The sequence below is a fragment of the Brassica rapa genome, chromosome A02 (genome assembly GCF_000309985.2).
Source record: "Brassica rapa cultivar Chiifu-401-42 chromosome A02, CAAS_Brap_v3.01, whole genome shotgun sequence".
In the NCBI taxonomy this organism is placed as follows: domain Eukaryota; kingdom Viridiplantae; phylum Streptophyta; class Magnoliopsida; order Brassicales; family Brassicaceae; genus Brassica; species Brassica rapa.
This window is the reverse complement of record NC_024796.2, coordinates 1056510-1079054: the sequence shown is the minus strand read 5'-3', so window position 1 is coordinate 1079054 and position 22545 is coordinate 1056510. Positions and strand designations below refer to the sequence as shown.

General features: G+C 36.3%; 6 protein-coding genes, 1 long non-coding RNA gene and 1 other non-coding gene across 8 annotated transcripts; 3 read left to right on the top strand and 5 right to left on the bottom strand.

Moving 5' to 3' along the window:
• Positions 1-83: 83 nt before the first annotated feature.
• LOC103850633 (myb family transcription factor PHL5-like) lies at positions 84-5040 on the bottom strand. The gene is made up of 7 exons (XM_009127414.2): positions 2348-5040; positions 1966-2197; positions 1572-1648; positions 1457-1496; positions 1309-1363; positions 1016-1085; positions 84-616 (listed from the first exon to the last, which is right to left on the bottom strand). The coding sequence occupies exons 1-7, from the start codon at positions 2768-2770 to the stop codon at positions 386-388; spliced, it is 1128 nt and encodes a 375-aa protein (XP_009125662.1). The 5' UTR covers positions 2771-5040; the 3' UTR covers positions 84-385.
• Positions 5041-7847: 2807 nt separating this feature from the next.
• Positions 7848-8780, bottom strand: LOC103850746 (F-box protein At1g30790-like). The gene has a single exon (XM_033283927.1). The coding sequence runs from the start codon at positions 8778-8780 to the stop codon at positions 7848-7850; it is 933 nt and encodes a 310-aa protein (XP_033139818.1).
• A 1992-nt stretch (positions 8781-10772) lies between these two features.
• LOC103850745 (zinc finger CCCH domain-containing protein 52-like) lies at positions 10773-11324 on the top strand. The gene is made up of 2 exons (XM_033283926.1): positions 10773-10851; positions 11035-11324. The coding sequence occupies exons 1-2, from the start codon at positions 10773-10775 to the stop codon at positions 11322-11324; spliced, it is 369 nt and encodes a 122-aa protein (XP_033139817.1).
• Positions 11325-12116: 792 nt separating this feature from the next.
• Positions 12117-14331, top strand: LOC103850632 (probable protein phosphatase 2C 68). Its single transcript, XM_009127413.3, has 2 exons — positions 12117-12667; positions 13344-14331. The coding sequence occupies exons 1-2, from the start codon at positions 12349-12351 to the stop codon at positions 14198-14200; spliced, it is 1176 nt and encodes a 391-aa protein (XP_009125661.1). The 5' UTR covers positions 12117-12348; the 3' UTR covers positions 14201-14331.
• On the bottom strand, positions 12708-13459 carry LOC117132154. The gene is made up of 2 exons (XR_004455655.1): positions 13294-13459; positions 12708-13259 (listed from the first exon to the last, which is right to left on the bottom strand). It is a non-coding gene; the product is annotated as an uncharacterized LOC117132154 (long non-coding RNA).
• Positions 14332-14558: 227 nt separating the features above from the next.
• LOC103850744 (protein trichome birefringence-like) lies at positions 14559-18041 on the bottom strand. Its single transcript, XM_009127530.3, has 5 exons — positions 16276-18041; positions 15776-15968; positions 15510-15703; positions 15273-15431; positions 14559-15076 (listed from the first exon to the last, which is right to left on the bottom strand). Exons 1-5 carry the CDS (start codon positions 16968-16970, stop codon positions 14740-14742), a joined length of 1578 nt encoding a protein of 525 aa, XP_009125778.1. The 5' UTR covers positions 16971-18041; the 3' UTR covers positions 14559-14739.
• TRNAI-GAU lies at positions 17794-17875 on the top strand. The gene has a single exon. It is a non-coding gene; the product is annotated as a tRNA-Ser (tRNA).
• A 246-nt stretch (positions 18042-18287) lies between the features above and the next one.
• On the bottom strand, positions 18288-21943 carry LOC103850631 (gamma-tubulin complex component 3). The gene is made up of 2 exons (XM_009127412.3): positions 19031-21943; positions 18288-18961 (listed from the first exon to the last, which is right to left on the bottom strand). The coding sequence occupies exons 1-2, from the start codon at positions 21265-21267 to the stop codon at positions 18688-18690; spliced, it is 2511 nt and encodes an 836-aa protein (XP_009125660.1). The 5' UTR covers positions 21268-21943; the 3' UTR covers positions 18288-18687.
• Between the last annotated feature and the right edge of the window lie 602 nt (positions 21944-22545).

Sequence of the window (22545 nt, the reverse complement as noted above, 5' to 3'; positions counted from 1 at the left end):
AGAAAGATGAAAAGAAATTGAATATTCAAAGTAGAATATATAAGAAAGGGAAAAGGATAAAACGTGGGGTTCCTCATGCACAATGTTAAAAGTAGCGTTACTAATTTAAGAAGCTATCTCTTCGTGTGAATTTTTAAAAGCACATAGTTAATTAAGAATAATCACACACATCTATATATTAGTCTATATATGACTAAGACTCCATCACACACCACTTGCACACATGTAAGTACCTGATTCTGTTTCCAAGTGTTAGTGTGTGTATAGCACTTTGGACATTCTCTTGTCGCGACTCTTATAACTTTACACCAGTACTTTGAATAGAGTAAGAGTAAAAAAAACATGCTTTAATTAGGCCTTTTCTATTTAGCCAATCTCTCATTGTTCAGCTTATCTTTGATTGGAATTGAGTGTCTCCATAAGTTGTTAGCAACAGGGCTTCTGCATCTTGAATTGAGTAAGGTGGAGGAGAGTGATCAGAAGCAGAGTGAGACAACGATGCTTCAGCGTTTGGTGACTTGAGAAGAAGACACTCTTTTGTCTTTTGTTGTTGCTCTATCATTATTTTCAATTGCTTCCCTTGTTCTTCGATTCTTAGTTGCAGGTTTCTTTGAATCTAATGGAAAAAAACACGTGAATCAATATATGAGTGGTTAAAAAGTGTATAGATTAGTATGAGAAATACTTCATTGGTGAATGATGATAATAAATATATGAAATAAAAAATGGGGAGAGCAACAAAATGTTCAAACATACAATCTCAAAACTAGAAAGCTGGCCTTCATTTGTTTCAAAAGATATGTTATAGAAAAAAAATTTGTCAAACAAAAAGATATTTTGTAGAAAAATATTAATTTTTAAATCAAAATATAATGAAGCAGATATTAATTCTAAAGTGGGAAACTGGAATAAGCACTCGATGCCACACACTACTACTTAAACTGTAACATCGGAATGCATTTACTTGGTAAAAATATAATAAACTAAAGTTATATATTTACATTTTGTAACTCACCTCTAGTTGTTCATGAAGATGCCTCTGAACGTCTAGCTGAAGCTGGAGTGCCTCTTTAATTTGCACTCCACTGCATCCACGATATAAAACAAAACAAAATATTAATTTAATCATTAACAACTCATTATTTTATTATTTTTGAATAATGTTAATCGTATGTTGTTGTCATTGCTACGGTAAGCCATTGTGTCATTAACTTTGGACTTATATGGAGGAAAATAAGAGGGCTACATATTTTGTAATAAAGAAAATATTATTTTTGGTACCCATATAAAAAAGGGAAAAAAACATACGTTTTTGTGTCAAGCTGAGACAGCTCTTTTGAACAAGATCCCTTCTCAAACTTGCCTGCACCAACAAAATTCTCATTTACATTATTCCCAAATTATCAATGTATTTTATCACATTCGAATGTATAGTGATAGTATTTATTTATAGTACCTTCTTGATAGTCAGGGATGTATTTCGCAATCCTATACTTCTGAAATTTTAACCAAGAACTATTGAATTAAAACTTCTTTTTTTTTAAAGTAAAGAGAGAAGAAGTAAAGTTAACCTGTAGATGGCTTTTAACATGAAATATTGTGAGTCCTTCAGAATCCATCAGCTTCAGTATCGCTTTGGGTGTTGCCTCTGCATAGTTTCCCACCAGTTATTACACTTTTTAGCGTACCACCAAAGAAACAAGGGCACTTTTATCTTTAAAGCATATATCAATTCATTTTTCCATATAATGCGCATATTTGCTTCAAAATAAAGTTTTCAACCCACACATATGGTGTTATATGATAGCGCATAAGATTCATTTGATCTCATGAAATCATCATTGTTACATCTAAATGCTATCTAATCATAACTTTATGCATGCTTAAGCAAAGTGACTAGATCAACTGATTGATAACTAATTGTTTAATTCCTCTAATTCTAAAGTCGAAGTCTCGTTAACTTACTATCAGCACCACCAAGGCGGTTAACGCATTCCACGAACTTCTCATGAAGATCTTGGGTCCACCTTATCCTTGTCTTGTTCCCAACCGTCCCACAATTAGGAGCCATGGAGCCTCCATGGGCTGAGAAGGAATGAGAAGAAAATCTTGGATGTGTTTGCTTAGCTTGGTGATGTGATGATGAGAAATCAAGTTGTGTTACATTAGAAGTACTGTAGGTCCTCCTGCATAGTTCCTGAAAACCATCAAGTAGAAACATCATTGTTATAAAAAAGATTATAAGAGAAAAGGTTTTCGAAATACATTTTTCCCGACCAAAACTTGATTAAGCTTATGGACATGTGGCCAAAAAAAAAGAAAAAAAAAGTTGGAGTTTGTGGAATACTTGTGGATCTTGACTTGCATCAAAAGAAAGAGAGTATGAGGATGATGAAGCATTTGTTGCGGCGAAATCATTAGCACATGATTTTTGATATAATGGCTTTAAATATTGATCCTGAAGAAGTTGCATAGGAACCATCGATTGGGATTGGTCTACTGATGGATGATCCGAAGATTGATGATGGTAAGGATGAAACAAGGCATGACAGGGTTTTGAAGACGAACATTGCACGGAGAGAGATTGATTGACTGTGCTATCGTATGGAGTATAACCCGAGAACGTCTCGCTGGTCCATGGAGATGATTGATTGTAATGGTTCATATTCACGTCTTGTAAATTAAACAGCTGGGGCGGTTGTGATTGCGAGTGCAAGTGTAGCCGGCTTCCTTGTGAAGCGTTTGAGGTTTCAAAATTGATGTTATCCATCAAAGACCAAGCAAGAGAGACCTGGATAGCCACTTTTGTATCAGAAACCTATGATCTTGTTGCACGTTCAATGAAATATTGAACGATAGGGAGAAAATAGTTGGTAGCTGAAAAAAAAAGATTTTGTTAAACAAAAAATCGGAAGAGTAAACGATCGAAATGAAATCCAAAGTGTTTTACTTTTTGGTTTTCATCCAAAGTCTTCAGGTGCAAAGAGGGATGAGTATTGATATAGACAATGCCTTTTCTTTTGATTATTCTCAAAATGGATAGGAGTGCGCATTTTTTAATTATCCAATGGCCATAATTGTAAAGTTGCAAAAGTCCAAATTAAAATTCTTATTTCAATAACAATATTATAAGAATTAAGATTAATTAATTCCCACTTGCGTAGACCTTGTCTTTATTCTTCTGCAGTTGTGGAAACATTTAAAAAGATTATTCACAAATATAGTAAGATCGCAAGGAAATCGATTTTAATTAGTAGCACTAGTTCATTATAGAACCCTAATGGATCCTGTTACGCCATGCGTATATATATACATAAATATATAAAATCTTCGACAGTTTATTCATGTCTATATATATTTATTTTTGAAGAAATATTAGAAAAGATTTTTCAAACAAAAAAAAAAGAAATATTAGAAAAGATTTTGCGCACAAAAGTATTAAGATCACACGGAAATCAGTTATATTATTAATTCACTTTCGAACCCCAACTTACTCTGTTAAACCATACATACATCTACACATTATTATATGCAAGCCATTTTCTGTGCTTCAGACTTGGATCACTTATAGAACAGTAAATGTTCCACGTACGGATTTAATTTGTACTAGATGATTGTATCATATGTGAATATTTTTATTAATTCAGAAGATATTTAGATACATATGGGCTATATATCTTACATCGACACACTCTCTTTAACGATGATTATTTTGTACTATTACAAAAGCTCATACCTTATTGAGAGATCAGAGTAAAACAACATTGATGATAAAGAAAGAAAATAACGGAAAGACGTACGATTCATAAACATGTATCTGATTTAGAGCGATTCAAACATTCATGTCTCATTTAAAACAAGTTCAGCTAAATAAAGATAACATAATTGATGACAAAAAAATAAAGATAACATAAAGAAGATATTTGATTCAAAAAAAAAAAAAGAAGAAGAAGAGATTTGATGTTGGCCAATACACCTTTCATCGTTTGTGTAGTTGGTGTGTGTGCAAAACTACATGCACCTTCAAAACCACAATTAAAGTGTTATTTTTTGAAGAATTTTTTAAATGTTATTTTGGATTATCAATTAATAAAAGTTTAATATATATATATATAATTAAATATTTTAGTTGAATGGAAATAATTTGCCTATATACCATGATTAACAAATCTTTGGAGAGATGTCTTGGTTTGAAACTTAAAATTTGTATTTAAACACACCCACATTGATAGGTATAATTGTATAAATATTGATATAAAATTAGTATATAATACTATATATTAAATTATTAATAACTCAAAGCCGGATCAGAATAAATCTGCGTTTGTCAAAATTAAAGGTTGATTGGGTTTGGAATACACTTAGGACCACTGAATATATATAAATTAATAATTACTCTAAATTTTATTTTGTTCTACCCAAGATATGGGAGAATATTTTTTACATAGGCATCTTTGCTTAATAGTATAATTATAACGGCGATTCTCGCATAAATTTCACACTTATTTTTCTGAGGAGCATGAAATTGACTGTCTAAATAGACATCGAATTATTCTGGATAGGATGAATAAAATTGGCTCCCCATCTTCAAAAAAATTTGTTTGGTCCAATGCAATTTCGTTATCTTCTTTGCAGTTTTATCTTAATCATGTATCATTTTATAATTGGTAGATGCGCCAATCAGATTTTATATAGTATAAAAATTCATTGAGAGATTCCACTTCCAAAAGTTCGTTTAGAGGCAACCACATTCCGCACCCAAACAATAAAATATATTAATAATAAAAACTATAGGTAAGACCACAAAGAAATATAGCAGTATCGAGTTCCTTTCTATACTTTAGATTAATTCAAATATTTTTGTTAATAGCTTTTATAATGAAGGTACCGATTATCTGTACCATCTTTCAACGTACATTCACGCACAAGTTTTTTATATAATCGATATATACCTGTGGTTGCTGCTTTTCCATGAACGCATCAACCTAACGAAGGCGTTCTCGTTAACAAATATTTATCTGTACAAGAAAACATTCAAGCTATACTAGATTTGACCTGAACAAATTTTTATACATACATTATTAATTTTACTAGTGGAAACATTTTTTTTTTTTTGTTAAAGGGTTTGTTACGAGTGGAAACATAACATCACGAATTTATGTGGCGATGAATAGTTTTTGTTTTCTTCTGAATTTAAATGTTTCTTTTGAACAGACGGTGGTTGTGCCAAAAGAAAAGAAAATAGACGTAATCAGCTAAAATTTGTATGATTAGTATTAAATGAATACATATTAGAGATTGTTTTATATTAGAAGGATTATATAAAAAAATGATAAAAATAAGATGGAACCGACCAAACGTTAGGGCATGAAAAAGAACTCTGCTATAACAACTCAATCTTCCCAAGCCACAGTGACATACACTGTAAATGTAACTCTTTTTTGTCAGATTTTAGTTAATAATAGGAGTTAATAATATTATAGATACATTGATTATTTTACAATCTCTTATTATATTATTATCTCTTATATTTTATTTTCAGATTTTACTCTCTTATTATTACTTTCTTAGACGGCTATTTCTTTTACAAAAAAAAAAGATGAAGTCATAGCCCCAAGAAATGAGAAGTTTGGTAATTGACAATAACAGAAGGTGGACCTCTGATTAATGAATAAATATAAAATGGATAGCTACAGTGGAACAACTGTAAGATTCTCCCTACGTGTTAAAATAATGCCCAATAGGCCAATACTGTTCTTACAAGTTGCACTTCCCACTTTTTATTTTATTAATTTAACTACGTTTCTTCAAACAAGTCTTTAACTTATTTTATTTCTTAATTCGTTTTATATAATTTGAACTTATATTCGTCTTTGCTAGGCATACAGATGGCCCCCAGACGCGTGTTAACCTCACAAATATTTGATACTTTTTAATTCAATAATTTTCGTTTAAAATGTTCGACAACGAGGTAAATTTGTTTATCTATTCGCGTAAATATTATTCCTTGTTGGCACTAGGGAAAAATTCGGGGAGACTTTGTTAAAGGCAGTATTTGAAGAAATTTGACCTCAATTTAAAAGTTCTACAGAAAAAGAAGTTCCAAGAGTATTTTAATCTTAAATATTAAAATCACGATCTGTAGCTGGAATTACAAATAAAATACTAATTTCCTGATTACAGTTTAATATTACCTCGACATATGATCAAACAACTCGTAAATCTCACAAGAGAAATCACATATATATGCTTCGAAGTTACCTCTCCGTTTAGGGTTTAGTTATTTTTTTATGATTCTCCCTCTCCTGTGATGTATTCCCAACAGTCATTGAAGGAAACAACTGTCCGTGTCTCCAAAAACTAGTGTTATTAAATACTCCCTCCGTTTTTTTATATATGACGTTTTAGAAAAAAAAAAATTTTCCAAATTATTTGACGTTTTCAATTTTCTATGTAAAATTTATTACTAATTAATGCTAGATGATCAATGATATTATAGTTTCTATTTTATTATTGGTTAAATTGTGGTTTGATAAACAATTAATGATGTTTTTGTTTAAAAATTAAATGTTTTTTAATTTATGTGCATAATCTTTAAACGTCATATATAAAAAAACGGAGGAAGTAGGGTTCTTTGAATCCTTATATATTTTTGGATTTATGACTTGTGTAGTTTAAAACTGATCCATGGGTTGATTGAATACAGACGAGTTCAATTTTTCATTTTTTAAAGCATGGTCGTTATTTTATTGTGTACCGTTTCAAAACAAATGTCGTTTAGAAAAATTTCACAGAAATCAACATAAGAAATTTTCCACTATATTACTAAAGAAAGCCAACACTTGACATTATTATACTTATAAATAGTTTTGTCTAAATAGAGATTCAATTAAATCTTTTATACCAAAGGACTCTTTTTTCAGACTACACAAGACCCGGATAAAGCCTTGTGATTGTTTATTTTGATGGGTTCGTATACATTAACTGAGCTCAGATTACAAAAAAATTTAGGCTTCACCTTTGGCATGTGATTCTTGATCTTTTTCTAAACCGCTATGCTGATCAGGTGATGCATGCATGGTCAAGAGCAAAGACTCGAGAAGAAACAAGCAACATCAATAAATATCAAAGTTGGTGATAGTTTAAGGGGTGCAAGCATTATATCAACTTTTATAAATATCAAAGTTGGTTCGTTTTTATACGAAGGTTTATTTTGTCAGTGGAGATAAATATACTATATCAACTTTTATAATTTGTTTCCCCTATATATCCCTGTATTTATTTTCTTTAATAATCACAGGACCACGAGCTAGTTGCGGAGCGGTGCAGCTTGGAAGTAATTTGTTTTTTTATAAGTTTTTTTTGGCAAAATCAAATTTAATTACGAGTCCGTTATGCTCAATCTTATGTGATATCTAACTATAAATAACTGAGAAAATAGATAAAAAAACAAGTAAGCAAATTCAAATATTTTGAAATATAAGTTTCATGTGGTCTAATTAAGATTCGACGTCCACCTTTATTATACCGTTTGAATCTATAGTAAAGTGTGATTTTGTTATGTTAGCTTAGCTTCTGATGTACAAAAGAGGACCAAAAGATTTTTGTCGAATTATCTGACTTTAACATAAGGTAGTATTACAAGGAACAGGGAGTTGGCAGTAGAACGGAATAGCAAACATGAATGCCACCCACCATATGCAAGAGAGAAAGAAATGTGAGCCAGTCACAGGGGTGGCATGGTTCTAGCATGGGGGTATTTATTGGGTATCAGATTAAAACTATGGAACTAGAATAAACAAAATAAAGACTACAAAAGAATGAAAAAAAGAAAAACCATCGCCTCGTCAGCAAATGCAAATGATTTCACCAGCCTTGTTGGTTCCCTGGGAGATCATTCTCTTACCCATTCCAGCAGTGAAGGGAAGAGACAAGGGAAGCTCAAATGTTTGTTTGGACCACTCATGTTTCGTCACATCCTCCAGTATCCACAGATCAAAACAGTCGAAACAAGGATCACCAGAAGGGCGTGGTACGATGACAGCTAGCTTCCCTTTGTATTCTATCAATATTGAAAAAGCCTCACAAACCAGGACATCCTTAGGCGTTGTGATAAAACTTAGTATCCTCTCATATCTAACATCAAAACACACAAACACAGGAGTCGTTCTGTGACTTGGAGCCCAAGCACCAAAATACATGAAACCATTAATGTTTAGTCCCTTCGTCATAGGGCAATAAGTTGGAGAGGTAACATTACTACGAGATACTACTCCTCTTCCTCCTCGTCCTCCAAGTGTTATAACCTCGTGCACTATGAAACTAGGGTTACTATACAGAGCTGGCACCAGGGTCAAGGCTTTGAACTGATCATCAACAGGATCGTATCCCAAGGATGTGTACGGTCCCTTGCAGGGAAAGGTAATGATTTGCCCCGTGCTAGGGTTACATATAGTGAAATTTGAACCATGACAACAGCCGAAAAAGCCGTGGACGGAAGTACACTTGGAGCCGCCGAGAGCCAAGGTCACTGAGGGTACTGTCATGTCTAGATTGGCATCCAAAGAAGAAGAGAAAGTTTCCTCCTCTCCCGAGAAGATGAGGAGACGCTGGGCACCACCATGGACGAATACCCTAAACCTCGAACGCGTCTCATAGGACCTAGCGTAGTAAGAAGCGGCGAATGTTTGGCTTCGGATAAGGGAAGACCAAGTCTTGGACACGCATAGGAACTTCATAAGAGACTTCACGGGTAATCTAGTCAGTATCTCCACCTCCATATCTAAAGGGAGGAGTTGTAGCTTATTACCTGGGGGGCTCTTGTCCCCTTCGTCCCTGGACTCGAAGAGTTCTTTTTTTGTGATGGCTATTCATTGCAGTAAACGTAGCTATCGGTTACAAGATACTTCGAACGAAACCCTTAATTCGAGTTGAAGAAAGAAGATTGATAGAATATTAAAGCAAAGAGTTTCCTTTTTCATTTTTTTTTTGTGTGCACGTAACACTTATTTTAAAATTAAAAGGCGTTGGGCTCAAGTCTAACCCAAAGATGAGACCATTACAGATGAACCGCTTAGCTTAGGGTTCTTTTTGCTAACGAATCGGCTTCAAAGTTTTGATCACGAGGAAAATGAGAAAAAGAGATATCGACAAAAAAAAGTCATATGGTTGGAGACTCCTTGCTTGCTGCGTGTTTCCGGTGTTCCTGAGAAGATCGAAGCCAGCCCAGCCTTTTTAAAAGTGTATCCCAAGCCGCATCAGATTTGCATGTCGCAACCAAACATCATTGACTCAAACAGAGAAACAGTAGCAAGACAAGTTGAATGAAATCTAGTGACTAGTGCATATATTACGTACAATACACATGCAAGTATACAAATAAGTAAAGAGTTGTGTCCGGTTAAAAAAAATAACGAACTAGAATAAACAAAATAAAGAAGAAAAAAAAAACCCATCTACTCGTCAACAAATGCAAATCGTTACCAGTCACTAAGATAACAAAAACAAGTTTGCTGCATAAATATCGATAAAAAAAACCCTCCGAGTTTTGTTTGTCAAGCTCTTACACATAAAAACACATTTATAAAAAAGCAATACTATCAGCGTGTTGGGGTGAGAAAGAGGCGCAACAAACGTCTATGAGTCCATAACGGTTCCAGAACTCGTCAGTATCTGCGATACCGTGGATCCTGACTTTTCTCATGTTTTTCGAGTCTGGGTTGTAGTAGAAAACATAGAAGGGCTGGGCACGGCCTGGCAGAGTTGTTGGGGAGAAAATGATTTCACCAGCCTTGTTGAAGGAGGTAGGTATCTCAATTTATAGATATGAAATTATATTTCATCATTGATATCCCAAAACAAAAGTATTGACCGAATCCCCTATATATATATATATATATATATTAAAAGAGAATGCATTACAACATTTTAACTATAACACGTGTCATCCACTAAAATGTTTCTTAAAGTTTCTAGACAAATATGTTGGTCCACTAAACATATATTATATACTTCTCATTAAACCAACAATGAAATTAATTAAAAATCTAAAATTATGATTTTTTTTTAAATAAAAGATACAGAATTACAAAAAGTGAATAAAATAAATATTTGACAATTAATGATTTTAATAATAAAGATTTGACAAAAATTTACATATCTTTCATTAATTTTAATGTTATATTATTAAAATAAATTAAACAATCATATACCATATAATAAAAATTAAGATTTTTTCGTATATATTATATTTTGAATTTTTAAAAACGACTATAAATAACGAAAATTGTTAAAATTCTCACATTGAAAAAGTATATCATTCATAAGCTCTCTATATATATTAATCTGAATATCTATAAAATACAAATGATCAAAAAAAACATATAAGTAAAAATCACATTTAATAGATATTCAGATTAATATATATAAGACTTATGAATGATATAATTATGGTTAAACGGTCAAAGTTCGTATTCAATAATTATTACAATTATTCAACATTTCATTCCGCTCATGTACGCCGGTAATCACCTAGCGATAATTTTATTTCTATTATAAAATGAGTCTTTTCTTATTCAACTTCTGTATGAATTTGAGTAAGAAACTACTTTAATATTGTAGAGATAATATGGAAACATGATAATAAAAGGTTAGGAAACGTTTTGACCAAGAAAAAAAAGAGATGTCATCATCTTTCCTTGAACAACTATAAGTTTCCTCTCTCACCCACCAGTTTTCGACATCATTTGCTTCATTCGCATCAATACTGAGACATGGATACTCACAAGAGAGGACACAGCGACACTGTCTCATCATCCAACTCTAACGTTGGATTTAAGAGGCCTAAGCAAGGTAAGCCCTTTCATTCACCCCTTCAACAGCTTATCCTATTGCTCGCCCTTCTCATGTTCATTGGTTTAGTCAACCCATTAGAATCAGTGTCTTAAAAATCGGTCGATGCTTAAAAAAAGACACAAACCTCTAGTAGTGCTTCTGTTGCTGCCAAGATCATTGTTACTACCATAATTGGGAAAGATGGAAACCGTACCAAACAGATTTGCCGTGAAACAGGAGTTAAACTACCGATAGTAGATCATGAAAGAGGCCCAAACTTGAAGAATGTGGAGATTGATGGAAACTACGATCAGATCAATGAAGCGAATGGGAGGATGAGAGAGCTTATAAGGAGGTTTGGATCAGATCCTGCTAATTCTGCTCCCAGGAGCTCTTACAAATCGGAGCTCTGTGAGAAATTTGCTGCTGGGGAGTGTAATTATGGGGATAGATGCCATTTTGCACATGGTGTAGCTGAGCTGCGGGATTGATTAGTAGTTTGGTATCTGCCATGGGAGTGACCTCAATGGTTTGATGTTGTTTACCTTTTACTTCTTTTCTTCTATTAAGTAACTGTTTGGATTTTGCTTTGGTGTGGTCTGACTACAAACTTAACATTGGTTGTGTCTTTCTGAATTATTGTTTTGAATTATATCGTGCATTTAACTAAATTTGAAACTTAAAAGCAAAGATTGATTGGATGTTTGCTGAGCACTGATGTGAACATCATCTCTCAGTTTGTTGAACACATCATGGGAACATTGAAGAAGGTGCAACACAAACCTTTTTTTTTTGTCAAACACAAACTTGATTTAACTAGAAATTTTTTATATTTATATAAGTTTTGAGTGAGATTATTATGTAGTACATCAAATCAGCTTTACTTTTGGAGCAATAAGATCATGAACATCTTAAAATGGGCTCATTGAGAACAAAAGATTTAAGCATCTAGACTAGTTTTTATTATAAGTAATCTAAAATGGCTATGTTAATTAGTGATTTAGACTACTAAACCACCATAATATAACATTTACGCATTAAATCACCAAAATCAGACATTTTTAACATAAATTAATAGTAAACTACAAAATTAAATTAAATAAAGAGAATATCCTCAATTTATATATAGTACAATTATTTTTGGTGTTTGTAATTTGTCATTTCAAAGTCCAAAAAGCTAATTGACAAAGGACAAATAGATATGACGTGAGATCCTTGGGAATACTTACAAAACTACGTCATCAAAATATGAAAATTAAAGTAAGAAAGTAGAAAAAATAATTTTAATTTAAAATATAGACTCGAACTTTAATTAAAACAAATCATATTATTCACACTTTGCTTCAACTACTCTCTCACTCTCTCTCTCTAAAGACCAAAGCGAAAGTCTTTGCTTCGTTTTCCTCTTCACCTTGTCTGCAACTTCGATCCACCACATACTTTTTTTCTATCTTCCCCCAAAACACACCACAGAGATCCCTCTTCCGCCGTGTGAGGGGAGAGGCAAATGAGGGAATGTTCTCCTGGTTAGCAAGGATGGCTCTGTTTTGTCTGCGGCCGATGCGTCGGTACGGTCGTATGAACAGAGATGACGATGAAGAAGAAGATGATCACGAAGACTCCTCCGGAGGTGACTCGCTGCTCTGGTCTAGGGAGCTTGAGAGGCATTCTTTCGGTGATTTCTCCATGGCTGTCGTGCAAGCTAACGAGGTTGTTGAGGATCATAGCCAGGTGGAGACAGGGAAGGGAGCTGTCTTTGTTGGTGTCTATGATGGTCATGGTGGTCCTGAAGCTTCTAGATACATCTCTGACCATCTCTTTGGACATCTGATGAGTTAGTCTCTTTCTCTCTGGAACTGAGTCTTTTGTCTTTGATGAACAGTGAACTGAATCTTGACTTTAGACAACTTGTTTGACATTTGTTGAGCTGTCTTGTGAAGATTACAAAACTCTTCTTTTGACTTTGTCTCTCTTTCTCTGTTTTGTTTGTTTCTTGATTGGTTTGTATAGCTTTGTCTGTTGCAACTTGTTTGAACCTAACCACGCGGATGTGGTCGGATGTTATGGAAAATTGGAAAATGTGCTAAGCCTCCTGGGTTCGAAACTTACCACTTAAATTTATCCATTTTGGGTGGTTAGACGGCATAGTTATTTAACTCCCACGTAGAACAACCGGACTTGCCTGCTGTCATTAGTACAGCAGGTTCGTACGTCTCTGGTTCGAAACCTACCATTTAGATTTACCCATTTGTATGGTTAGGCAGTGTGGGTACTTAATTTCCACGTAGAGCAACCGGACTTGCCTGTCATCGGTAGAGCTGTCCCCCAGGAAATTAGTCAGACCTTCGGGTTCGGATATCCTGGATTATCAAAAAAAAAAAACTTGTCTGAACCTTTTTCTTGGTCCAAAAAAAACTTGTCTGAACCTTTGTCTTGGTCCAAAAAAAAACTTGTCTGAACCTTTGTCTTGTTCCTTTTGTCAGCTTCTTGATTAAACTGTTCTTTTGTAGGATTGTCGAAAGAACATGGCGGCATTACAGAGGAGACTCTAAGAGCTGCATATTCCGCAACCGAGGAAGGTTTCCTCACGCTCGTGAGAAGAACTTGCTCGTTAAAACCGTTAATAGCAGCCGTTGGATCTTGCTGTCTGGTGGGAGTTATCTGGAAAGGAACCTTGCTTATCGCCAACGTTGGAGACTCCCGCGCTGTTCTTGGTTCCATGAGTAGTACTAATAGATCAAACAAGATTGCAGCCGAGCAGCTGACTAGCGATCACAATGCCGCGTTGGAAGAAGTAAGACAAGAGCTCAAGTCTTTGCATCATGACGATCCCCACATCGTTGTCCTCAAACACGGCGTGTGGCGCATCAAAGGCATCATCCAGGTGTCTAGATCGATAGGGGACGCGTACTTGAAGCGCCCCGAGTTCTCTCTCGATCCTTCGTTTCCAAAGTTCCATCTCACCGAACGGCTGCAAAGACCGGTCCTATCGGCAGAGCCGTGCGTGTACACGAGAGTCTTGCAAACGAGCGATAAGTTTGTGATATTCGCGTCGGATGGGCTGTGGGAGCAGATGAGCAACCAGCAAGCTGTGGAGATAGTGAACAAACATCCTCGTCCCGGGATAGCGAGGAGGCTGGTGAGGAGAGCGATGAGCATAGCTGCGAAGAAGAGGGAGATGAGGTATGATGATTTGAAGAAAGTGGAGAGGGGAGTGAGGAGATTCTTTCATGATGATATAACGGTGGTTGTGGTGTTTGTGGACAGTGAGCTTCTTATGGTGGAGAAAGCTACTGTTCCTGAGCTCTCCGTTAAAGGTTTCTCTCGTACCGTTGGACCTTCCAAGTTCAGTATCTTCTTTTCTTAAAAATAAAATGTTATTTTTCAACATTTATTATCTTTACTCCCACAGATATTAATTTATTATGTTAAAAGAGGAAAGAAAGAACACTGATGTTGTGGAATTGTAACTTTTATATAGGATGGATTTTGTACTAACATGTTGATTTTAGTTACAAAACTGTAGGTATATCCTTCACTTTATATGAAAAATTAAGACACCATTACTTTTAGACCATCTCAAGAAAATAAGTGAGCTAGTACAACTTATTCACTAACACTAAAACTTTAATTCAAAAAAAATTTAAGCAAAAAAAACACTGCTCTGCTACCTCATATATATAACAATCGCAAAACTATTTTTTATACATTTAGATATTCAAACATAACTAAAAATGTAACTTCTCTTTTAGAGCTTTAATATAGTAACCGTAGTGACAAAAGAATTTACAACAAATCTTATCTTTTCCTGTACTCTAGACATTTTGTATAATCATTTTTTTAACAAACAAATAGAAAAATAAAGTGTATTGAGAGATCAAACAAATGTTGGAGGTGCCGTAGTGTTTAGCCAAGCTGGTTGAGTTTGAGGAGCAGCTCGGCGTAGAGGATCTCGTTCCAAGAGTCTGGAACTCCTGGGAGGCACCAGTGGCTGCAGTCTTGGTACAACAACGGTGTTTTCTTCTCTTCGTCTGATAAGATTTGTTTCCTATACACTGATGGGTGCCCGTCCTTTCTGTAGTCAGTTAATCTGGTGATGTTTAGATACGTGACTGGAGTTCTCATACCCTTTAACACACTCTCTAGCACCTTCATTTTGGACGGGTACGGTGTTAGATATGTCTCGTTCTTGATTGGTTCTGTTTCACTATCGCATGCTCCTCCTGAGTTCCATTGCCCACCACTGCAAAGCAAATCAATTTGTTTAAACATCAAGTGAGACCTTAGATTCCTATCAGAGACGTTAGTCCGATAATAGGCTAGTGAACCATTGACGTATAAGTCCCACATTTATAAAAATAAATAAATTATTTACATAAATTTTACTAAATTGAATATAGCCTCCAAAATTTCAGGACCGGCGGTGCCAAAGACAGTACCTGAAATGTGTGGCGGAAAAGCCCCGGAAGAAAACAAGGGACTTCTCAGGATTGACATTCTTCTCAACCCATCGACCCCATGTAGTCAAAGCTTTACGGAAAGCTTCAAGTACAGCGAGTTCGTGATACACATTGCTTCCTTCTTGATAGTAATCCTCCCTTTTAAAACAACACACCAAAACATCATTTCTACATTATACAACACAAAGAGAGAACAACTCTCATTATAGATTTTACCCTTTGGATGTTTTCTCATGAGTCCACCAATGTCCAGTATTAAAGACAATGATATCAGCTCCTTTGTATTGCTCTGAGGACTTCCCAATCAAATCCAGCCGAAGAGTCTCCTTCTTTGTTCCTTTCTTATCAACAATCTCTGATTCTTGAACCAAGAACGGTGAAACAAAGAACTCTACCGTGCAGTTAAAATCCTATCATATTAAAAAAACATAAACAAGATTTTTAAAAATGAATTGGTGTAAGAGAAATCAAGAAGCATGTACCTGGAAGACGAAGGAGTACTCAGCCTCCCCACGAAAATGATATCTTCCTCTAGCTTCATACACCTTACTCTCATCTTTCACTGATCCTTTTAGCATACAAACCAGAGACTCCCACATGTTCCTATTCAGAGAGTCTCCCACAAACGCTAGCCTTCTTCCTCTAAGCATCTCCAGCATAATACCTCCATTTAACCTTCATTTTCATTATATATTAATCTATTATTAGAAATTAATGTAATTTTTTGTCGGCTAAACGAATGTAATTACTTTCGTTTCGAGATGATAAATTTTATATTTTAATACATTATTTAATGATAAATTGGAAAATTTATTAAGATATAATTATGTTTATTAAAATTTTATTGGCTAAAATAATAAAAATAACTAATTACAAAAATATATATTGATAATCAAAATTTAATATAGTTTCTTAATATGTTGAAAATTATAAAATATACATTTTTTTTGAAACTAGTATTAGAAATTAATTAGTAACGTACCTTGGTAAAGTACATGTCTTAGGTTTCCACTTCAGTTTCTGAAAATCTTTGTCGGGTCTTCCGTTTGAAATACAGTTAAACTGTTCATCGACAATCTTACACGAACCTGGTTCGTAAAGCGGGTACGTATCATCCTTGATCCATTCACCGTCGAAGAACTCACAGTTCTTCAGAGACTCACTCCATTTCTCCACCTCTTGTTTCACTGACGAGCTGGAGCTGGCCGTCACATCAACCGACACGGGTGCTTCCGACCGCGAAGGAGCTGCTGTCTGGTTTCGAACATCATCGCTGGTTAGTGTCGGAGATTTATCTGAAACCAGAGGTTGTGACGGGTTGGTTCTGTTTACGTTGGGAGATTCAAAGGTAGTGGCTTTATCAACCGGAGTGAGATTCTCCGGCGCCGGTGCGTGTAAAGTACTGTTTTTGCCAATGTAGGAGAAAATGGAAGAGAAGTGAGATCCTGAAGTGTTGTTGTCTGATGAAGGAGTAGTGGTGGAGAAGGACCAAGGAGAAGATGAGTTCGGAGAAGGGCTGAAAAAGGCAAGGAATAGAGTGAACGAGACGAATGTGATTACAAATGCGTAAACCAAAGTTGAAGTTTTTCTTGGTTTCACGGCGGAGAAGAAGCTTCTGGTTTCGGCTGGTGTTGTTCCGCCGTGAATCGGCATGTATTTGACGGCGTTCGACGCCATGTAGGGAGAGAACAGTCCACAGAGAAAGTGGGAATGTGGAGTTCGTGGCGCGTGACAAGTGTTTTTTTGGTGGTTGGAGAGAGAAAGAAGTTGCAGAGATGTGTCTTAAACTATGTTATATGAAAGAACACTTTTTTTATAACGACACCGTTAATGGAATGACTTAAAGTGGAGAGTTTCTATTAAAACACCACCTTGATTTAGTGGTTAATTACTACAAATCTACAATGCAAATTTCAAAGTGCATGTCGGTGGTTCGAGATTCAACTTTTTTAAATTTATTGGTTTTCATATCTCTATATGGCTCGTGTTCAAACCCCAAAAGAATAGTTGTTGGACTAATGCGAATTGGTTAAGGAGCTTAATAACACCGTACACCTTTGTACGGTGTAGTCATAAGTGTAGAGTAGTATTTTTTGTAATATTATCTAACGATTTAGCTTATAGATTACTGTGTTTACATCTGGTTAAAATGACAATCTATATTCAGTTATCTTAAAACATATGCTTGTATCCATAGAGTTTGATGATTTGAATCGAAGTAATAAAAGCCACATATATATCCAAATGATAACTTTGTTCTTCAATATATACATAGCTTTAATGGTAATTAGAGTATGTGGTTCAAAAGCTATGTGGTCTATAAATGGACCTTACAAAAAGAAAGAAAGATCGAGAAGACAACGATCAAAACTTAAATATGCCTTGACTCTTGATTTGGTAGATAATCAAAAGTTAGGTGGAAGGTTTGTTAAGAAGGAATGGGCTTGGAGGGAAATGTTAAAGCGTTTAGTACTTTACTTTCGTTACGTCAAACACAACCGTCGCTTTGGCCGAGTGGTTAAGGCGTGTGCCTGCTAAGTACATGGGGTTTCCCCGCGAGAGTTCGAATCTCTCAGGCGACGTTTTCCAAATTTTTTTTTTGGTAAGCCCCCAATTCGTTGTCTGATTGTCTCCACTTACCAAATAACTGACAAACCGTGACATTTGAGTCTTGCTTTCAACTTCCGAGATATAAACTCTTACCAAAACATAAAATCTTCTTTATCTGCTTCACTAACACTAACAAAGATCAATGGGAATGAGAAGTTCATGCCTTATGTGGCTCTTAAAGAAGGTGTGCGTTAACCAAGTGATAAAACAAGATCAACGACACACCTAGACTTTCTTGAGAAGAGAGCCTTGCGCAGTTTCAAACCGCAGTGAGCTAATCATTGCCAATGCTGGATCTCACGCCGTGGCCACACAAGCTTTTAGAGTGCCAAAACTCAAGAGTGCTTGTGAGCCATTAACAGCAAGGAAAAATACACAATATTATCAACACAACTAATTCATTCTTATATCAATAAACCAAATCATGATTCATGAAGCAAATCATACAAATCAGAGAAAGCTCTCAAATAGAGCTTTACAGAAAACCACATGGAGAAAAAAAAAACAAAGAAAACTAAAAGCTGCAGATCAAATTCAAACACAAACCTTCCCCCATTTTACCAACACAAAGAATATGTTTCCCCAATCCCAGACCCTTGGAAACAACAATCTACAAGGCAGTCTTACAAAATAAGAAACAGATTCTTCCACGCACCTAGATTCAAGAAAAATTTCCTCTGCAAGACCATGCTGCAGTCAAACGGTTAGTCAGAGCAGAGCCTGTCTTCTCCTCTCGCTACTGTGGAATATAGTTTTGCAACTAAACTCGGATTATTCTTTTTTTTCAACTTTCTCTTCCTTTGGAATGCAACCGGCTGTAGAACTCAGTGAAGTCTAGCCGGAAGAAGAGGAATTTGAGATCTACGGATTGCTGGAGCGGCAAAAGAGACAGGAACGCATCTAGTGAGGTTGTGTACTCCTTCGCAATACTGTCCATGTCTTGACTCATGCTTTGAAGAAACTCTCCAGCTCGCTGTGTTATCGCCTTTCTGCCGTCACTGATCCATGAACTTGATGAGTCTTGCGTTTTGTTTCTCTCTCGTCCCGGTTCTTTAGTTCTGCAGGCAAAAGGGGTTTAACTATATAACTCTTTTGTCAATTATAAACAAATTTAAAACAAAAGTTACCTTATTTGGAGCTCGTAGATTCCTTCATACAAACGATCTGCATGACTCCTGAACCTTAATATAAGCTCAAAGAGGACAAAAAGCGATTTGCGGATGGTCTGAGACTCTTCACCAAGAAGAGACTTCCCAACGATGGAGTTGAGGTACTTCTCATGCGCTGCCAAAAGATCATCAAGGTCTTTAGCAGCTTCCATCTCTTTCGCGAAGTTACACCACGACACCTCCAACACCTCGAACATGATGTAATACTGAAAGTTGGTAACGAAATGGTTCATCTCATTCCAAAGAACCTGGCACCTCCTCAGCGCCGAGAGAAGCTGCAGCTTCACCGAACTTTGGAGCTTCGCGAATGAGTTCGAAGTGATGCAGTTCGGTTTCATAGTCTTCCAAATCCCGATGAGAGCGTGTTCCACCCTTTTCAACCTCCAGAGAAAATTAAACACTCTCAGGTACTTCGACAGAACAGACTCTGTAAAGACAGTATCTAACGGAGCTCTCGCCTCGTATTCCAACGAGAACACATCCCAGCCTCTGTCTCCACTCCCGTGTGGCATCATCTTCACCTTCAACCTGTCTAGCACGTCGCGGTCATCGTACTGCGCGTTAGAAGCTCGAACCGCAGCTTCGAGAAACCCAGCGAGCTCAAAGGAGCTAATATTATTCGCCGGCTCAGAGAGCTTAGGTCCCACAATATCCATCAAGTACTGCACAAAGTCACCTTGACCAAGCAGTAGATACCGCTTAATCGCTAGACAATGCTCCTTAAACTTATACCTCTCATACAAAACATCCAACAGACGCTTATCAATTCTCTTCGCCGCCTCGGCGACAAGATGCTCAAGGGCGTCAGTCTCCCCATACCCAATCCCTCCTCTCCTAGTCGTCGTCCCGGAGGCAGCTGCTGCTTCCGAAGCAGCATCTGCCCATCCGTGGTCATCGCAGCAAACACGAAGAAAGTTTATAGACTTCCCCGTCCTCAGAATCCTCTGAGCTAAACTCGGAGAGATAAAGGACGGGAGCATCCCATGGTGAAGGTTATACCCTTCCCTCCAAAGCAAATCCACTTTAACAGGGTGGCTAACAACAAAGAACTCGCCGAAACTATCCTCCAGCTCCCCTTCCAGCACCCAGCTCCTCACCATTTCGAACAACGGAGAACACACACACCTCAGCAGACTCATCATAAAATCATGAACAAGCGGATCACCATGCTGCGCGTGCAGATGAATCGCCCCAGCCATTGCTCCCCCTCTCAGCACTCTACACTTATCAACCAAAACCGCCATCAGCCTCATCTTCACCTTCGGCTCCGCGAACCAAACAGACAACCTCCTCAAGGAAAGGTAACTACTACTCCCACCAGCAGATTCAGAAACCAAAGGGATAGGATTCATCCCCTGAGCTTCTAACACAGCTAAGAGCTTATAGTAATCAGATAACTCATCCTGCAACGCCGCGCAAAAGGCTTGTCCAACGGTACCAACATCCTCATCCATGCTCTCGGATATGAAACTTTTGACTTTCTTGAACAGCCAGCCTAGCTCGGAGAGGGTGCGAACCATAGTCCTGGTAGCTCGAGGGGTATTAATGTAATCAACCACCGCGTAACCGTCGATCTCGCTGTTGAACTTAACGTACTTCCCATCGATCCCTTGGCAAGCGTACAACACATCTCTAACTAAAACCTCCTCGGTGACTTCGTTCTCTTCTTTAATTAGATTCGCGTACTCTCGAAACGCCACGTCACGAAGATTCTCGGGATCTTTGCTAACTAACAGAACTCCGTTAGTTTTCTTGTTACCTAACGACGAAGAAACGGCGGCGTTGAGATTGGGCAACAGGAGCGACGAATCGAGTTTGTTATCCTCGGAGACGATTCGGAGGAGGTAGAGGAGGGACCACTTGTTGTTGACGCTGCCGGGGCCCGTTTTGGAGGCGAACTTGGCGTAGAGATCGGCGAAGGCGAGGGCGTCGGAGGATTTGCCCTGGGTGGCGAGGCGGCGTTTGAGGGACTCGGCGATGGCGGAGGCGTCGGGGGAGACGGAGGGGGTGAGGCGGCTGCGGAGGATGCGGTGGGCGAAGCGGAGGGTTTTGAGGAAGGTAGGGGAGGAGGGATCGGGGTTGGGGGTTTGGGGGTTTTGGGAGAGGAGGCGGAGGACGAGCTCGTGGACTAGATCTGATGCTTTTTGCTGATCGTCTTCTTCCATTACTACTCTTTCTTCTTCTTCGTTTTTCATTTTTATTGGATTTTGTGTTTTTGCGATTTGCAGAGTGAAGTGGTGAGGGGAGGCGCCGCGATGAGATGGGCTCGGCTCTCTTTTGGACTTTCCTCGGCGGGCAATTGAAATTATTTGCAATCCAAAAATATTGGGGAAAAATATTATGTGTGATTTTATATGTTAAAAAACATTAATAAAATTTGTTAAAAGATATTGAAAATTTTAGAAAATGATACATTTATTATAGTGATTTAACGTGTTTTATTAATATGTATGAAAACTTGGAAAGTCTATCTTTATGAAACGGAAGAAATAAAAATAAAATTCTATAATAGATAATTGCTAGCTTGTGATTGATCAGCATATTAAGGAAATAAATTGAACAGAAAATTGTTTCTTCATTGTTCTATTAAAAAAGCATTTACAATTTTTATTTAAAACCGAAAAGGTAGCAAAGAATGAGCTACTAGTTTATTTATATACTTTATTCATTTCACCTCATTTATTTATATACTCTTTTCGTTTTGTTTTATATGTTATACTCTTAATTAATATATTGTTTTATTTGATTTTACTGATTCATGAATCGAAAGACATGATAAAATAGAAAAAATATCAAATATTTTTGTTAAAGTTAGAAAATGGTACTGATAATGAAATATTTTTTAAAGTTTACAACAACATTTAAAATGCAACGGAAAAACTATTAATTGAGAAAATATTATTATTTATGGATAAAAGGTAAAAATGATTTTATAATAATTTTAAATTTTTTTGTGAAAATCTCAAAATGAGGATCTGTATGAAACAGAAGGAATAATTGACCACAAAATATGTCCTCTAACTAATATTTTCCCCTTAACCGTAGATAAATATCTAAATATCCATTTTTATGCTAAATTCTCATTGGATACCCATTAATACACTTAGATTCTATTTACTTAAATATCTTATCATATGTGAGTTAATGCCTTGCACACAATTTAGAAATGACACCTATAAATATACACATTTGTACTTAAATACTCACATAAATACTGAAATACATGTATGTACTCTTCCTCATCTCTCTCTATCTCTCTCCAGCACCTTTATGATGTTTTTTTTTGGGTTTATATGATTACAGTTTACGAGGATAATCACTTCAATAAACAATTGGGTTTAAATAATAATCGCTTCAAAGGCAAGCAGAGAGAGAGGCTTTGAAAGTAAACCCTCTTTATGCAAATAATCACAATCAACTAACTGATTAGTGATAATGATACTCCTTCTCTCTTAAGTGCCGCCTCTTCTACG

What these genes read in the sequence shown, in the direction of transcription:
- LOC103850633 (XM_009127414.2), bottom strand. Translation starts at nt 2,770, where the DNA reads ATGGATAACATCAATTTTGAAACCTCAAACGCTTCACAAGGAAGCCGG. An exon ending in CATCCCTGACTATCAAGAAG is followed by an intron (nt 1,364 to 1,456) that starts GTACTATAAATA and finishes TTGTTGGTGCAG; the next exon opens with GCAAGTTTGAGAAGGGATCT. An exon ending in TCTCAGCTTGACACAAAAAC is followed by an intron (nt 1,086 to 1,308) that starts GTATGTTTTTTT and finishes TCGTGGATGCAG; the next exon opens with TGGAGTGCAAATTAAAGAGG.
- LOC103850746 (XM_033283927.1), bottom strand. Translation starts at nt 8,780, where the DNA reads ATGGAGGTGGAGATACTGACTAGATTACCCGTGAAGTCTCTTATGAAG.
- LOC103850745 (XM_033283926.1), top strand. Translation starts at nt 10,773, where the DNA reads ATGGATACTCACAAGAGAGGACACAGCGACACTGTCTCATCATCCAAC. An exon ending in ATTTAAGAGGCCTAAGCAAG is followed by an intron (nt 10,852 to 11,034) that starts GTAAGCCCTTTC and finishes TAATTGGGAAAG; the next exon opens with ATGGAAACCGTACCAAACAG.
- LOC103850632 (XM_009127413.3), top strand. Translation starts at nt 12,349, where the DNA reads ATGTTCTCCTGGTTAGCAAGGATGGCTCTGTTTTGTCTGCGGCCGATG. An exon ending in TCTCTTTGGACATCTGATGA is followed by an intron (nt 12,668 to 13,343) that starts GTTAGTCTCTTT and finishes GTTCTTTTGTAG; the next exon opens with GATTGTCGAAAGAACATGGC.
- LOC103850744 (XM_009127530.3), bottom strand. Translation starts at nt 16,970, where the DNA reads ATGGCGTCGAACGCCGTCAAATACATGCCGATTCACGGCGGAACAACA. An exon ending in AAGACATGTACTTTACCAAG is followed by an intron (nt 15,969 to 16,275) that starts GTACGTTACTAA and finishes ATGAAAATGAAG; the next exon opens with GTTAAATGGAGGTATTATGC. An exon ending in AGTACTCCTTCGTCTTCCAG is followed by an intron (nt 15,704 to 15,775) that starts GTACATGCTTCT and finishes TTAATATGATAG; the next exon opens with GATTTTAACTGCACGGTAGA.
- LOC103850631 (XM_009127412.3), bottom strand. Translation starts at nt 21,267, where the DNA reads ATGAAAAACGAAGAAGAAGAAAGAGTAGTAATGGAAGAAGACGATCAG. An exon ending in ATCTACGAGCTCCAAATAAG is followed by an intron (nt 18,962 to 19,030) that starts GTAACTTTTGTT and finishes TTTTGCCTGCAG; the next exon opens with AACTAAAGAACCGGGACGAG.